The 15824-nt window shown below is 40.8% G+C and overlaps 2 protein-coding genes across 3 annotated transcripts; one reads left to right on the top strand and one right to left on the bottom strand.

Moving 5' to 3' along the window:
* The first annotated feature begins 983 nt into the window (after positions 1-983).
* Positions 984-10127, top strand: twf1a (twinfilin actin-binding protein 1a). The gene is made up of 9 exons (XM_085282704.1): positions 984-1122; positions 2468-2548; positions 2694-2872; positions 3894-3989; positions 4152-4256; positions 5960-6085; positions 6772-6922; positions 7065-7186; positions 8862-10127. Exons 1-9 carry the CDS (start codon positions 1098-1100, stop codon positions 9027-9029), a joined length of 1053 nt encoding a protein of 350 aa, XP_085138830.1. The 5' UTR covers positions 984-1097; the 3' UTR covers positions 9030-10127.
* irak4 (interleukin-1 receptor-associated kinase 4) lies at positions 10128-15536 on the bottom strand. Of its 2 annotated transcripts, none has more exons than XM_085282701.1 (11): positions 15108-15536; positions 14860-15005; positions 14380-14523; positions 13782-13942; positions 13637-13701; positions 13428-13542; positions 13220-13329; positions 12437-12623; positions 11837-11899; positions 11364-11528; positions 10128-10432 (listed from the first exon to the last, which is right to left on the bottom strand). In XM_085282701.1, the coding sequence occupies exons 1-11, from the start codon at positions 15266-15268 to the stop codon at positions 10370-10372; spliced, it is 1380 nt and encodes a 459-aa protein (XP_085138827.1). In that variant the 5' UTR covers positions 15269-15536; the 3' UTR covers positions 10128-10369. The 2 variants fall into 2 exon arrangements, with proteins under 2 accessions (XP_085138827.1, XP_085138828.1); XM_085282702.1 differs by having other exon boundaries at positions 14380-14517; positions 15108-15534.
* Between the last annotated feature and the right edge of the window lie 288 nt (positions 15537-15824).

Genomic DNA, 15824 nt, shown 5'->3' with positions numbered 1-15824 from the left:
CCACAGCTGCCCTGGGGCAGACTGACAGAAGCGAGGCTGCCATATCGCGCCATCGGCCCCTCTGGCCATCACCAGTAGACGAAGGGTCTTGCCCAAGGTCACAACGACTGTCCAAGCTGGGCCTCGAACCGGCAACCTTCCGATTACAAGACCAACTGCCAAGTCTTGAGCCAGGTTTGGGTATTCTGTTCCGTTCTATTCTATTAATTGAGTTCTTTATCAGGAAGAAGAAGCAGAAGTTGTAAAAATGAAAAAGAAAGAAAAACAAAGCCTGTTTTCAGAAAAACTGATAAAAGGCTATTGTATTGTATTTTATTCTATCATGAAAATAATCATCACTGCAAGTTTTAAGGTGTGACTGTGACCTCTGAAAGCAGGAAGCCACGAAAAGAGCCACTGGTTTCCTGGCTGGTAGGCAATCCACACCAGAGTTCTTCCACCTCTTCACCAAGAGGCCACATGCACCTGCAGATAAAAGGTGAATGAAAAAAATGAGACTTCACACCGAGCATGCACTACATAACCAAAAGAGACAAAAAATAAAAGAAGTTATAGAATATCTTGGCCTGTTGAGTCCAATTTAATTCACAGCAAAGGTATGATGCACGAGCAACCATTGGGCACGCCCCCTCCCCTTGATTGGTCGTTTTCATTCAGGTGCAGGACTTGACTAGTCCATATTTATGTCTTTCTTTTTTTTTTTAATCAAATGTGACAAAAGAACCCCAGTATTTATAAATGCTACACGCCGAGTCTTTGAATGACACAGCTCAGCAGAAATCAACAAACTGTATGGTTCATTTTTCCACAGGATAGTAAAAATTAAAAAAAAGCTAGAACACAGTTTTCATATTTGACAAAAAGAAAGCAGCGACAATTATAAAGACAATAATAAAGAGTGAAGTATCGTCTCCGTTTTGTTTTTTTTTAAAGACTGAAAAAAAAACACATATTAAAATAAAACACGATTACCTTCCTGTTAGGATTTTAGTGACGACAGACTCGGGGCGGGTCTCGCCGATGTAGTCCACTTCCTGCTTCTCTGCCCTGGTTTCGCCTGATCAGCCGCATCAGCCTTTTATCCGACGAAAGCCACAATGTCACATCAAACGGGCATTCAAGGTAGATGCTTTCTTTCTGATTCACAGCTTTCGGCCTTTACGTGTTTTGTTTTGCTGCGTGTCTGATTGCCCGGCGAGCTTTAAGCGCCTGCAACAATTAATTGCAAGGGGAAGCTAGCGTCACGTTAGCTAGCCACTCCTAGCTAGCTTTGAGCTATCCTGATGTGTGCATATGTGTGTGTGCGTGCCCTGTTTGGACACTTATGACCAGGAAATCTAATCCTGAGTCTCTAATCAGTTTACGAGCGACCTAAAACACGACTACTCATACTTTTTTCACCCTCGCAGTGCTCGAAAAGCCTGTAATTCCCCAGCCTTTTAGCATCAAGCATAAATCCGGTAGTGTTTAGATTTTGAGTAGATTTTGAATGGACAGACGACGCCTTCATTTTGACAAACTGCTGGCCTGATACCTGTCGGTGTTTGCAATAATCCGTGAATGGTACTGGCATTGCTTAAGCCGTGTTGTAATTAAAAGGAAAAAGGGATTTATGCAGGGCGTGACCACTTGTTATACACGATGGCATCGCAGCAAAAATAGAAACAACCCCCGAGGTTAAACTTACAAATCAGGCAACCTTAAAATAGAAGTACAAACGTACTTGTTACTGCTGTGTCCGAATAGTGTTTTTTTTTCTTTTCTTTTTCTGTTTTATCTTTTAAATATATATATATGTTAAACGTAAAGCTTAATACAGGGGCTCCTCTAAGCTAAACCCTTTTTGTGGTTGTTTGTAGCTCACCAGATTTTGGTGGTGGTGAAAAACAAAAGTGAATCCTAGTAATTCAGGGAATATGACCCAGTTCATTTACTACCATGTATGTGTTGTGTTACATGGAAGATTTTTCTTTAGTGCCTTCCTGCAAAAGTGATTTTAAAAATGTCTAAATAGTTTGTTGGACTTGTGCCATTAAGGTTCCCTTGGGCTTTGTGTTACAGCTATTAAGAAGTTGGTTTGAATCTGAATTATCACCCTTTTTAAATTTATTAAAAGAAAATGTATTTATTGTGACTGGGTTTGAGATCAAAGGTTGAACCAAAATAATAGGACTGACAAGTTTTCTTGATGGCCTGCTCACTCAAAGCCTGTGCAATACGGGATAAAATGCTAACTTTACAAAGGTCTGCAGGTGCTGAATGCTTAATGAGAAGATCATTTTGTGGCCTTTGTCTAATGGCTGACATCAGATGGTTCACAGGCTATTATGAGTCATTAAACCTTTAGGTGTAGACTCATAATCATATGACTCATGATGGCCATGTTAAGATGAGCGTGATGTTGTTGAGCCTGCATTGTTTAAAGGAGGGGAAGAAAACCCTGACCTTATGTCTTTTTTTCTCTCAGCGGGGAATGATGTGAAGGATATCTTTGCCAGTGCGAAGAGCGGGGATCAGTATCGTGCCCTAAAGATCGTCATCAAGGATGGTAAGCAGCGCTCTAGCGTCCTGGAGTTTGTTTACTTCTACCTAAATGTCTGCCAAGGCTGACATTAGCATTTCTTTATAAAGAAACAAAACTCTGCACTGCTGATTTTTTTTTCTCTCTCTCTTTGTCCACATCTGCTCTCCAGAGCAGCTGACTCTAGGTGCCAGCAGGAAAGCATCTAAAAAATGGGACCAGGAATATGATTCTTTAGTGCTACCCCTCCTCGACGATGATGTGCCCTGCTACGTTCTATACCGGCTAGACTCCAATAACAACCAGGGCTACGAGTGGATCTTCCTGGCCTGGTCACCGGACCACTCTGCTGTAAGAAAAAAACCCCAAACTACCCCAGCTTTAATGAATAGCTTTCCATTCTGCATGGCATTTGTCCTTCTCTGCTATGGGTATCAGACGGGTGGGGTTTACCACATCAAGGCAGCCGTTCTTTTATATGCATTCATTATTTCCTAACAGACCTCTTGAAAGCTAAATATGGGTAAATTATGTTTTTCCAAATAGCATGGTGCATAGCCTCAGCCTCTCCTTCTTGACTTAAAATTTACCCTCATTGCTTTTAGGTGGCATATTCCTTTCATGCATTGGTGTTTTGTTGTAATGCAAATGTGTGTGCTTGCAATTTATGCGTTCTTGTCTCGCACAGTGTCATTTAAGTCATTGTTGTTTGGTCTCACTGAAACTTGATGAACCACTTGCAGCCTGGAGTTGCTGTGAACAAGAATAGCCGTAACAAATAACACACAAGTGTGTTTCTGCAGCAGTGAAATGGGGAATGTTGCGAGGAGAAGCGACCGGTGCCCAGATAAAGTGCAATGGAGGATTATTTGTAGCACGGTGGACTTTAGAATCACTTTCTGAAGGAGGAGCTGAGCTCAGCATTCCTGACCTCTAGTATAAAGCACGAGCCTTCAGGTTTAGGCTTGCTTGGAAGTTGCAAAACATTTTTCCAATGCATGCATGCACTCGTTTTTATCATGTGCATTTTCTTTTTCACTTCGTTAGAACTGGAGCTGGATTTACGTAGCCTAAATCACACGTTTGATATTCAAGGTATCTTGTAAAGTTTTGGTTACCACTAGTGTAACTATGAATTTGAGCAGTTCCCTATTTTTATGACAGGAAATGCAGCAATAAACCAGCAAACACATGAAAGAATGTCTTGACAGAAGCACCGGCTGTAATATGTATTATAATATTTCTCACTTTTTTTAAGGCAAGCAACAATAAAATGTTTTTTTTTTTCTTTAAAGATAAAGCTCTCATTACCTTATGTCCTGTGTAAAGTTTGCTAAATATTATATTTATTTTTTTTGGATATTCACAACAGGTGCGACACAAAATGTTATATGCTGCTACCAGAGCAACACTGAAGAAGGAGTTTGGAGGCGGGCACATCAAGGATGAGATTTTTGGTACCAGCAAGGTTGGTCAAGTGAAAGGCTTGTTACTCAGTAGTTTAACAGTGCCAAGTTAAATGTCAGTGTTAGTGTTTAGCACCTAATAGGAACTGTGATTACTATATCAGTAACAGTGAGTCAGTGTGTGTTTCTGCATGCCGTGTGATTGGGCTGTTCTTTACCTGCAGGATGATTTGAGCCTCAGTGGTTACAAGAAACATCTGACCTCTCAAGCTGCTCCTTTGCCTCTTACTGCTGCAGAAGAGGAACTGAGGCAGATCAAACTGAATGAGGTAACACACACACACACACACACACACACACACACAGACAAGTGATTTGGATTTTATCACTTGGTCACCGCTTAGAGTTGTCATCATCTTGGAGGAAACGATGTTCTGTGCAGTGCTTGCTGCACACATGCGGTCACTTGTTGACAAGTTCTCTGGCTTGAAGTGTTCTAAAGTGGGTGTGGATTAGGCTTCTCGTTTCTCTTTTGGCATTACGTCATTATCACATTGGAGGCTTCACTGGGAGAAAGCACTGGCTTGCTTTAGCTCAGCGGTATCCCTCCTCATTGCATATCCTGGGTGTGGTAGGTAAATCCAAACCAGTACAGTGTAGGGTATCAATGAAAGCTGGCGCTGAAGCTTTCCAAACAGCGCAAGGTCAGCAGCAATGCAAGTGTGCATATGCTTGCCTGGCAGTATCAGTGCAGTGCAGAGATGCTGATGCATTAGCACAGCAGGATGTTCTAATGCATCGGGAAGAGATAAAGCTATTAGCTGTGTGTATATCCTTAGCTCCACAAAACGTGCTGTTTAGAGTTGTAAACACTGGTTAGCCTAATCAGCAAAGGGACTAAAAGAAGAGCTTTTTGATTGTTCTAATCGAACATTTACATGTTGGGAGCTAAATGCAAATGAGAGGGTTCTGTAGCTCTTAGTATTTGGCAGTGATTGGTCACAAGAGTACAGGTGAGCTGCATCAATGGCTTGTGCCTTTGTTGTGATCAGATAAAGAAGTGCTGTAATGTGATACTTGTTGCAGGCAGTGTCGTCAGCAGTGTTTACAGTGCTGATATCAAGGTCTCCGGGGATGTGCCACATAGACTCCAACAGACAAATGAAAATGGGAACATTTGAAGTTTCACTCTTTATACTTCTGGAGAGTATTCCTAGAATTTTGCCGAGAATTTCTTCAGTGTTAAGAAACAACCTGTTTCTAATTGCTGCTCTCCCAGCTCCGCCACATGAACAAGAACTATCTTTCTTACCATATATGGAAGTGCTCTGAGTAGAGTGCAGGCTGTCTCCAAAAGTACGGTCAATTAAAAGCAGCAGAGCAAATGGGAAGTGAGGTTTTTTTGCTCTTCCCACTTGCCCAGCTGTTGAAGGAAGATGATATACTGTTAATCTGTACTGCCTAGCTCAAAAAGCCTTTGAAATATTTATTGTTGCTTTGCCTCGGAGACTGCACACTTTTTTCCAAGCAGATGGATAAAAGACCTGCAATCCTTTTTGGTATGCGCGATAGCTACATGGGAGGCTCAATCATGTTTGCATGGCATTTCATTTTGTGGGAGCAAGCCTCTAAAAATAGATGCAATCCATCAGTGTAATCCTTCCAGAATTTCCAGTTTTCAGTGCAATTTCTCGGAGGCGCCTTGTCACTTCGATACAAGCACCTCATCTGTAATCATCAGGTCTAGCTCTGAAGATGTGCAAAGCACTTGTAATCCTAAAAAGTTTTTTTTTTGTGTGTTCTTTTTTTAACGGTGTGCCCTCACATGATTACACTTATTGAATTATTGTGGCTTATGTTTTGATTTTGAAGACATTTGATGCTTGCTAAGTAATGCTCTGATCAGCCTACTTTAAAGGCTTTGATATCATTTTTCAGTGTTTTTGTCAATTGTAGTGTTTTAATGACGATAATGTGACTGTAGAACTCAAAGTGTGTCTTGTTTCTGTGTCTTCGTTTGTGGTGTGTTTAGGTGCAGACTGACATCAGTGTGGACACCAAGCAGCAGACTCTGCAGGGAGTGGCTTTCCCTATTCATAAAGATGCCATCGCAGCACTTGAACGTTTCAGGGACAAGAAAATCAACTACGTACAACTGGTGAGTTATTAGCTGGGGTTATTAGCCTCTACATGGCCAAGTGTCAGCATACCTGTCACAGCACTACATCTGGGCATTTTTACATGCCATGGGATTACAAAGTATTGTAAGGGCAGCCACATACTCCTGGTGTCTGCAGCTTTCTGCATACACGTCTGCAAGGCTGTATCCTGGTCTAAATGACAGTAATTAGCTCAGCACTGACATATTCATATTCAATAATTTGAATGTGCAGTTGGAGTTTTTACCTTGTGTTTGGAAAGATGCAGATTGTTTTGGCGAGGAGACCTTTCTAGTTTGACACAATGAGTTACTCAGTTTGTCCAAAAAGCCTTTGTGTAAATTCTGCTCATTGAAATTCTGTCGGTTTGTGTCACAAGATCAGATGAGTCCAGTACAAAGGAATAATTGTAGCACTGTTGTGGTTGTGCATCAGATTTCCTTTTCATGAGTCTAAAAGCTTAGTTAAAGTGAATTTCTTTCTTTTGTGGGTTCTATTCATCCTTACTAGTTTTACTCCTGGCTGCTGAGGATCACATTAGCATGTAGAGTAAAGGGAGCTGTTTGGTATTTACTGGCACCACCTAGATTTTTCACATTGTCTGGTAACCAAAGCAGGGAGCTTGTAGTTACAGGAGCACTCGGCTTGCTTAAAGGGTAACTTTTTGCTTCTTTTGTCAAAAAAGAAATTAGATGCTGAACAGGAGCTCATTCGGTTGTGCGGCACTGAGCCAACGGAGCTGAAAGATCTCCCAATGAGAATCCCTAAAGATACTCCACGTTACCACTTCTTCCTCTACAAACATTCCCATGAGGGCGACTACTTAGAGTCCACAGGTAAATGATTTCCCACGGGTTATTACGAACAGCAGGAAAAAACAAACAAACACTGTATTTTGTGCAGGTTTCTGTGTTGTTCTGCTCTGAATGGTGCTTCACGTGATTCCAATCTCACTGTCCTTTCCTTCTTTCTTTGTAGTCTTCATTTATTCTATGCCAGGGTACAAGTGTAGCATCAAAGAGAGGATGCTGTATTCCAGCTGCAAAAATCCCTTGGTCGACATGGTGGAAAACAATCTCCAGATTGAGATTGAGAAAAAAGTAAGACACTGTGTTTTGTGATATACTAGGGCTGTGCGATATGACCAAAATCTCATATCCCGATATAAGAATTCTATCGTCCCGAATCCCGATAACGATATAAATCGCAAAAATTTTCTGTAAATTCTGTGAATCTCGGGCAGCTCGACTTGTGTGAAGTGTTTCCAGCTGCGTGTCATGTATCTGGAGTCGAGTGTTTTAACCGATGCATGAAACTATACAGTTTTAGACATAAGTTGTAACGGCCGCCGTTTTCTTTGTATTTATTACACGGCGTGCTGCGGGGAAAAGCCTGTTCTAACGTTTGAGTCTAAGGTTTATTTTTTAGCACTTGGCGGCTCTTTTTTACTTCTCATCCGTAAATAATCTGCTCTTTCACGTGATTCAGTTTATTCTGAAAAGTCTCAACAGGATCTTGAGCTTTATTGTGAAAGGTTTATGTGGAACATAAACAAGCGGCCCCACGAAGGTGTTGCTGTCGCTGTTGCTAACGACAACGCATAAAAACAGGCGCTTGTCCGTCAGTAGTGTGGTTATATTACATATAAGAGAAAGAGAGAACTTTAAGAAATTAATATGACCACTACAGTGACCATCAAAACGATGAAAAAATATTGTCGTAAACAGTTTATTTTGCGACACCACGAAACAAATGATAGCGTAAAATGAAACGATAGACGTTTTTATATCGTCATCCGATATATATCGTTATATCGAACAGCCCTATGATATACTATAATAATCAAATGTCTTATGTAAAATAAATATCATTTATTTACATAAGAGATTTCCTGATAACGAAAGTATTTGTGTACTGTGTTTCATACAGAGTTTAAAATGGTTTTGGTGGCTGATATGACTGATTACAAATGTAAACCTTATTCTACATGTATTGCTTAAACAAGACTGAAAACCTACAGTGTTATTATTGATTCTACAGTAAATCTCCAGGCATTTACAGGAAGGGTGGAGCGCCATGCTTCCAAAGCATATTTTCCTCATAAGGTGTTTTGATGATGGTGGTGAAGGGCACTCTACCCATAATTTACTCCACATTGCATTACACATCATATTGCCAATGCTTTTAATGTATTAATACAGCTTATGTAGGGGAGAGAAGTGTGTCATGATTTATGAGATAAATCGGCATCAATTTGCAAATTCTGAACGTGACAGTCAACAAAAACGTTCAGACATTTTTCATAGTTTTTTTTTTTTTTTTTCATTTAAATTGAGTTTTTCTCAAAATTTTTTTTTAACACAATTCAGTGGGCTACATACTGAACTGGGAGGAAAGGATGGAGACAAAGCATTAATAATATGGCACTAATATTGATTTGACACCAATACCAGCGTTGGCATTGATACTATCTATATTTGGATCGATTCGAGCACATGCGCTGTATTTTAAACAGCACACATGTCATGGAAAACGCTGCACAGGCTCAGGAACACTTCCACAATTTACTGTCTGTTCAGCTTAAACATCTGTCATGCAAATAAAAGCCATGTTGTCATCTTAGAACTCATTTGTAGTGACCTTTTCTAATGGGCCTCAAACAGCATGCTCAATGTTGGGCACAGGGGTGAATGTTTTTCCTTTAATCTGTCACACAATGCACCAGTGGTCCAGCTCATCTTTTTAATGCACTTTTTAAATATTTCTGTTTCCCAGTTGGAAATAGAAAACGGAGAAGAACTGACAAGTGATTTCTTGTACGAGGAGGTGCATCCCAAGCAGCACGCACACAAGCAGCGCTTTGCCAAGCCCAAAGGCCCCGCTGGTAAGAAGGGCGGCCGCCGCATCACCCGACCACCGGGGGAGAGAGAGGAGGAAGATTAAACAGACCTCACCGCCCGACCACCACCTCTACCCCGAGCACGGTCCACAGAGGAACATTCCTGCTTTGGGGAGGGGAAGGCAGGAGGGAGGGGGGGTTAATCATTTTCGACACGCTTGTTTAAAATAATAAGACAAAAACCTCAAATTCCCACAGAGTTCACCCACAGACCCAGCTATGCACGCCAAGGACAACTGAGCAATGACACACTTCAGAATGTCCATTTGTAGCTTGCCAAATGGAAGTACATTCATGTAGGTTAGTACATTCATAAAAACCCTTTTACTATAATTCAGAGAGGCCCAAACCAAGTCAAAGATGAGGTTGTTTTTTTTAATTTTCACATCGTTGCCAGCTCTGAGACTTCAAAAATGTTAGTGTAACTAATGTGAACTTGCGCCGATGTGATGAAAAGACCCCATTTTGTGTTCACGTGCTCAAATTCCTAACTTCCATTCCTCCTCGTGTCAATTAATGTTTCTGTGTCTAATGTGTTGATTATTTGTCTCCTACTGTTTGCACAATGAGGTGCTCCAAAGCAGAAAAAAAAAATTCTCAAACTTGTGTCTGATGATTCATTTTATATTGGGGGAAAAAAAAAAAAAAAGACTTCTTTTTTGATATAACTGTGGTTTACATGAAAAAAATCATCTGCTGAGATACTTATTTTTCTATGCAAGTGCTGTAAATGTACATATTGTAGCTGTGTGATGCTCTTTGATTAAGAAACAGTCTGGTCTGTTGAGGTAGATGTCCACGTCGGTAAGGATCACAGTGAAAGAACTGGGGCTTCCAGAAATATTACATCCACACATTTCAGATTTCACAAGGAAGGAAGCTTTTCCAGCTTTTCTGGTTCCCATAATGACAGGGAATGCCACGCTACTGGATGGGAAAGGGAATAATATAATTACCTTGATCAAAATGTTGCCACATCCACTGATGTACTGATTAATATTAGGCAAACTACTTCGCTCACCTCATGTTTGAAGGGAATATCCCTTTATGTTCATACAGTGTCATTATAATAGAAAAATCATGTTTGGTCTTATGTTTTCTTATAATTCTTTTAAAGAAGAAAAATAAAATATTTAAATCACTTTCTTTCACTTCTTTAATTGTTCGTAATAAATACATTTAACACTGGGAAGAACAACCAATCAGCATTCTGAAAGAGTTCGGCCATTAGATTTGTTTAAAGGCCGCACAGAAATGTATTCAGCAGTATTTTTACAGCAATTACACACGTAAGCTACATGCCTTTAAAAAAACAAAACAGTGCAGTAATTCTTCTGTCAGTCTGCAGTTTGAAGCAAGCTCACAATTCCCACGATGCTTTGCTTCACGCCTTTCTATCAAGATCCAGTGCAATGTTTTTGACGACTCCGTGAATCTCCGCGTAAACCTGTTCAGACACACAACAATCATGACTACATCATGAAGTTAGCATATATATATATCGTAGCAACAATATGACATTTTCCTTTAGTTCAACAAGACAAGAGTGCAGCCTCCGTTCTCTTACTGCCTGCATTTGCTCCCTAAATCCCCTAAATAATATGTTTGTTATTACATAGACTCCCCATACACTTTATTAGGTACACCTTGCTATATCAAGTTGGGCCCCTTTTGCCTTTAGAACTGCTTTAATTCGTTGCAGCACAGATTGAACACAGTGTTGGAAAATTCCTCAGAGATTTTGGTTAATATAGCGTCACACAGATTTGTCAGGATGTGGCAGAAAGGGACATTTGCATCATGCATTCATTCGGCTTTCTGCTGCTCATCCCATCTGCTTTAAGGTTCAACATGTTGTGCATTCAGAGATGCTCTGCTGCATACCTTGTTAAGATAACAAGTACTGTTGACTTCCTATCAGCTTTAAACGGTCTGCCCATTTTCCTTTGATCTCTGGCATTTTCACCCTCAAAACTGCCACTCACTGGAAATGGTTATGTGCTATTTACACAGCATCAAATCGCAACAAAAGTCACCTCGAGGTGCTTAAATGACCACAGCCACGCCTATACAGCAGTCAGTTGCTGCTATGTGATTGGCTGTTTAGATATTAGTGTTAATAAGCAGTTAAACAGGTGAATGTATTTTTGCTAATAAATGCCATTAAAAAAAACCCAAACAATGACCCGACTCAGTTGTTAATGATCCTCTTTTCAAAAACTAAAACAAAAAAAAAAAATCCCTTTGTGGGATTTCTTCATTCAGCCTGGTCCAGCAGAGGCACATAACACAGGCAAACAGCTCAAGGTGAAAAGCTGTGCAGATGCCAACACAGTAGCTTGACCTATACATTAAATCTGCTGGGATCGTTCCTGTACCTGTCTGATGACAGGCCGTCTGTTTTTCCTCTCATGGAGGCAGTTGCATGCCAAGGAGTAAATACTCTCCACCTGGCTCAGCTCCCAGGCTTTCATCTTTTTGTCCACAAAATCCTCCAGAGTCAGCTCCTCATCTTCATCATCTATGTCATACCTCATCTCCATCTAGGAAATGAAGTAGGGAACACACACACACACACACACACACACAGTGATGTAACAATCATCTTCTGCAAGCATGTTCCATAGATGCTGACTTGTATATTAAACATCAAATGCAGTATCAGCACATGATGAGCACAGATGAAACTTTTAAAGGTGGAAGATTTGAACTTTTTTGTTTAAATCAATAACAAATTGACTATTAACCGATAATGTTCCCTGACTTATTAAAGGCAAAGCCTTTAATAAGCTGGAAGCACAAAGTGTAGCTTGGCAGGTAACACGATGAAAGCCTCTTTTGTGTAACTTACCAAGAACTGTGGCTCCCGGTTTTCATCAACTGGCGGGAGTCCAGACAATATTTCTAACAACACCTGTAGATGGCAGAGAGACGGGGTTAATCGCACGGCTCTGGGCAACAGGAAAACTTACATGTGGCGGCGGGTAACATCGCCAACACTGCAGTATTCCCACAGCATGTAGGAATGCATATGCTTCGTGGCAAGGTCAGAGATTCTACTAAAGTACTGATCCCGGAAATCACCTAATGATCACCTAATAATCACCTATGTTTGACAATTATAGCTACTGATACGTATCGCTGTGTCCCACAGCAGATTTGGGATAATGACAGATGATAAACAATATAGAGCTCTTATTTCACAAATACTGAAAAAAGTATACTGCAACGCTTGTGTCCTGCAGTTATATATGTGTCAGTAGTTTGGGAGAACCTTGGAGTCAAGGAAAGTGCTGAGTATTGCTCTACATTTTACATTACAGCTGCAGTTTCTCCAGCCCTACCTGTGTGTATCAGTGTGTGTGTGTGTGTGTGTGTGTGTGTGTGTGTGTGTGTGTGTGTGTGTGTGTGTGTGTGTGTGTGTGTGCGCGCGCGTCTGAAGAAAGCCTACCACTCCAAAACTGAAGACATCGGATTTTGGTGTGATCTCTCCTCTTAGCGCCTCCGGTGCCATGTACGCACGGGTACCCACGATCCTCTCAGTCATCATGGTCGTCGAGGTTCGCTTGGCCGATGCTCTCGTCAGACCAAAGTCTGAGATTTTGGCCACAAAGTGTTCATCTAACAGGATGTTCGCACTAACAGGGAAGAAATACCAGAGTGAGCAACAAAACATCCAGTCATGTGTCATGTATATTTCTACATTTAGGGAAATGTGATTTTACTGGTTTCCTTGCCAAGAGTTAAATTAAAACATCAATACCTCTTGCATGATTTTGCTTATGAGCCTCTATAAAACTCACTAAATTACCAAACTGTACCTTTCGTGCCCAAACTGTACTGTTGCATTACTAATGAACCTGTTCGTGATCTTCATGTTAACTTAAACTACTAGCTACTAGTGGTGTCATCAGATTAAACAAAAATAAAATAAATCTAGGTGTGGCATCAGTTTTTTCATGCGCCTCTGAACAGGGACATAAATACAAGTGTAAATGAAACCTTTTTCTACTTTTAATTTAGTTTAATTTTGTCATATGATCTGCAGAGAACCATATGGGAAAGCTTTTTCTACATCCCCAAAGTCTTTTTTTGGTTCTTTGTCTAAAACAGTAATGTGATGTAATTTGCATAGTGTTCCATAAAGGTACGGGACATCAAAAACAGGATATTTTCTCTCTTCTTTGTAGGATATCTCTAAACCAATAACGATGAAAGCTTTCGCACTATGAACCTTTTAACATCTCTGTGGACGTGATGGTTGGAGTGCAGATACTCCAAACCTTTGGCTGTCCCTTCTGCTATCAAGCACCTGTGGTGCCAGGAAAGTGGAGGACTTCCTTCCTAAATAAACAAAAAAAAAAGCATGTAATTAAATCCCTTTATGAATGCACGGGGACTGAAAAGCAGACTGTTTGTGTAGAAGAGTAAATAATGCTTACAAAGCAAGCCAGTCGGTCTAATAACGATCCATTGGCCATGAAAGCGTACACTAAACATAGGTGCTGTTCGTCACAGGAAAATCCAACCATGTCAACCAAGTTCTCGTGTTTCAACCTGTGGAACAAATGCTGTTATTAAACCATACCTGCATTTGTAAATACATGTATGTTAAATATGCTTCTTCACCTTCTTCCTGAGGGAAACTTACACTTTCAGAGTCTGGATCTCTTGGTTGAACTGATCTTGCAACTTGTCCAGTGGTATGTCATCCACCTAAATAATACAATATCTCAGATGCAATTAACAGCAGTACACAGAGGCATGTGGTTCTGTTAAAAAATATTTTCACTTACTGGATTGAGTTTTTTCACTGCAACTGGTTTGTCATTCAGGAGACCTTTGTATACCGTCCCAAAGCCTCCCTCTCCAATTCGGCTGCCACCAGCTGACGTGGACCGGTCATCAAAGTTGCCTGTGATCCTCATCAGGTCACTATATAAGAAACTGGAGAAGCCTAAGGAGGGAGACACAGTAAACTGCCTCATTAACTTCTCTGATCAAGAGCCCGACGCTGCCACCTGCTGTCGATTACGTAAAATCACATCTTTACGAAGAAGCGGCATCGAAATCTAAACATCTTTGTTGACTACACTACACCACTATAGAGCAGCTTAGTTTACAGTGCTCTAATGTAATCAAGTAGATTTACTGCACTACTTTAGTACTGCAGTGGCAGATTTACATGGTGCTGAGAAAGATATGACATTTTAATTCACTGAAACCAGACTTTTCAGCAGATAATGAAAGATGAACATTATCTACTTAAAACATCGCATGAATATGACTCATAAATGACTGTGTTAATAAATGTCAGACGTGTCATACGTTCAGTGTCACATGTTCAATCAAGATATGAACGTAAAATTAATACATAATCAAAAAGTGAAAGACCTGTGTGTATTGGTTCGGTGTTCTCCTGTGGCATTCGAAGCTGCAGCACAGTGGTGACGGGCTGCTGCTGCACATCTCTCTCTTCCAGCACTCTGGTTGAAGCAGTGCTTTGGGTTTGTGTCTCCAGTGGACTGGACTCTTCAACTGTGTGAGGACAAAAACAAAAGATGATCAGAATAAATGATTGGGTTTTACATCCTGTATCAGTGCGGTTTGACTGTTTCTCCTCATGCTCCAGGCATCACACCTTTAATATAACATAACAGATGTTTACTCATCCTCTACCCAAAAAGTGCAGAAGTTTTTTGCTACATCTCTTATTGCAATTTCACAACTCGTGGTTAACATCTTATTTTCTTACAATAATTTTTTTTAAAAAGAGGGCGATACTGGGAAAAAGATCTGGGGTAAGTTAAGATTCAACAGGTTTATTCTACCTGTTGCGTGTGGTTATTATTTAATGGCTTTTAAAAGTCATACCAGGTAGCAGAACACTGGCAGCAGCCAGTAACTCGTGACTCTTCAAAATGTCCACAAGTTCACCCACTGTGCTGTTGGTGGTCCCCCAGTCATTGAGCAGCTCCACTGTGGGACTGCGACCCTGTGCAACAAGACCTTCAAATCTCCTTCAAAGACAGCGGCACAAATTCAGTAAACAATAAATAAACAATCAGCGTGATTTCATTCAATGAAAAACAAGCACGTCAGAAAGTTTGCCCGCATCTTACCTGACATGAAGCTGGGAATACCTCGGCTCCCCGCTCGGTTTCTGTATATCTACAAGAACTTCTTTCCACCTGTCCTGAGGATCCAAAAAATCGGACAATTTGCGACGTAAACGAAAACCGATGTTGCGAATATAAGTAGCGGAAGTTACTGGATTATCCATTCTGCGGGGAGCTTGTGACCAAACCTGAGATTGGGTTTTATCTAACAGTCATGTTGTCATGATCTTAGACCTGAAGACGTTAATTATACTCCATCGAGTGGATTCTTTAACCCAGAAAAATCGCAAACAGTTAGGTTTTGCTCACATACCTAAAAGAAAAAGTGTTTTCCGATATTGAGCAACTTCCCCAAACGTAAACAGCAGGGCTGTCCTACAAAAGGTCTCCACCTACAAAGCGGAAACGCAAAGATTGAGTGCTATGGTATAATACAGTCTGTGCTGGATGTTCTTACCTGTAAGCGGGCACAACAAACTAACAATAAACCTGCGTGTGGTTATTCATATAATTATCTTTTTGATAACACAAGAGCAGAAAGGGAGACAGCTGTCGTGTGATGGTGGTTTGGAGATTTACAGTGTCACAGTGCCCTCTAGTGGATAATGAAAATAAAACAAATCTTCCATTCGTGGGTGCACACTGACGGTATCCGGCAAGAACACCCTGAGTTTGAGTCCACCACTCGGCTGGGCCTGTCATGTGATCAGTTTGCATGGT

This window comes from Mchenga conophoros, linkage group LG7 (genome assembly GCF_057382185.1).
Source record: "Mchenga conophoros isolate Kocher_MC1m ecotype Shallow Benthic linkage group LG7, M_conophoros_male_GT1.1, whole genome shotgun sequence".
Taxonomy (NCBI): Eukaryota; Metazoa; Chordata; class Actinopteri; order Cichliformes; family Cichlidae; genus Mchenga; species Mchenga conophoros.
This window is presented reverse-complemented; position numbering and strand designations above follow the sequence as displayed.

Excerpts from the sequence above, each read along its gene's own strand:
- twf1a (XM_085282704.1), top strand. The coding sequence starts at position 1,098 with ATGTCACATCAAACGGGCATTCAAG. Across the intron at positions 1,123-2,467 it reads ACATCAAACGGGCATTCAAG|CGGGGAATGATGTGAAGGAT; the intron begins GTAGATGCTTTC and ends TTTTTCTCTCAG. Across the intron at positions 2,549-2,693 it reads AAAGATCGTCATCAAGGATG|AGCAGCTGACTCTAGGTGCC; the intron begins GTAAGCAGCGCT and ends TCTGCTCTCCAG.
- irak4 (XM_085282701.1), bottom strand. The coding sequence starts at position 15,268 with ATGGATAATCCAGTAACTTCCGCTACTTATATTCGCAACATCGGTTTT. Across the intron at positions 14,524-14,859 it reads TGCCAGTGTTCTGCTACCTG|TTGAAGAGTCCAGTCCACTG; the intron begins GTATGACTTTTA and ends GTCCTCACACAG. Across the intron at positions 11,529-11,836 it reads ACCGGGAGCCACAGTTCTTG|ATGGAGATGAGGTATGACAT; the intron begins GTAAGTTACACA and ends TTCATTTCCTAG.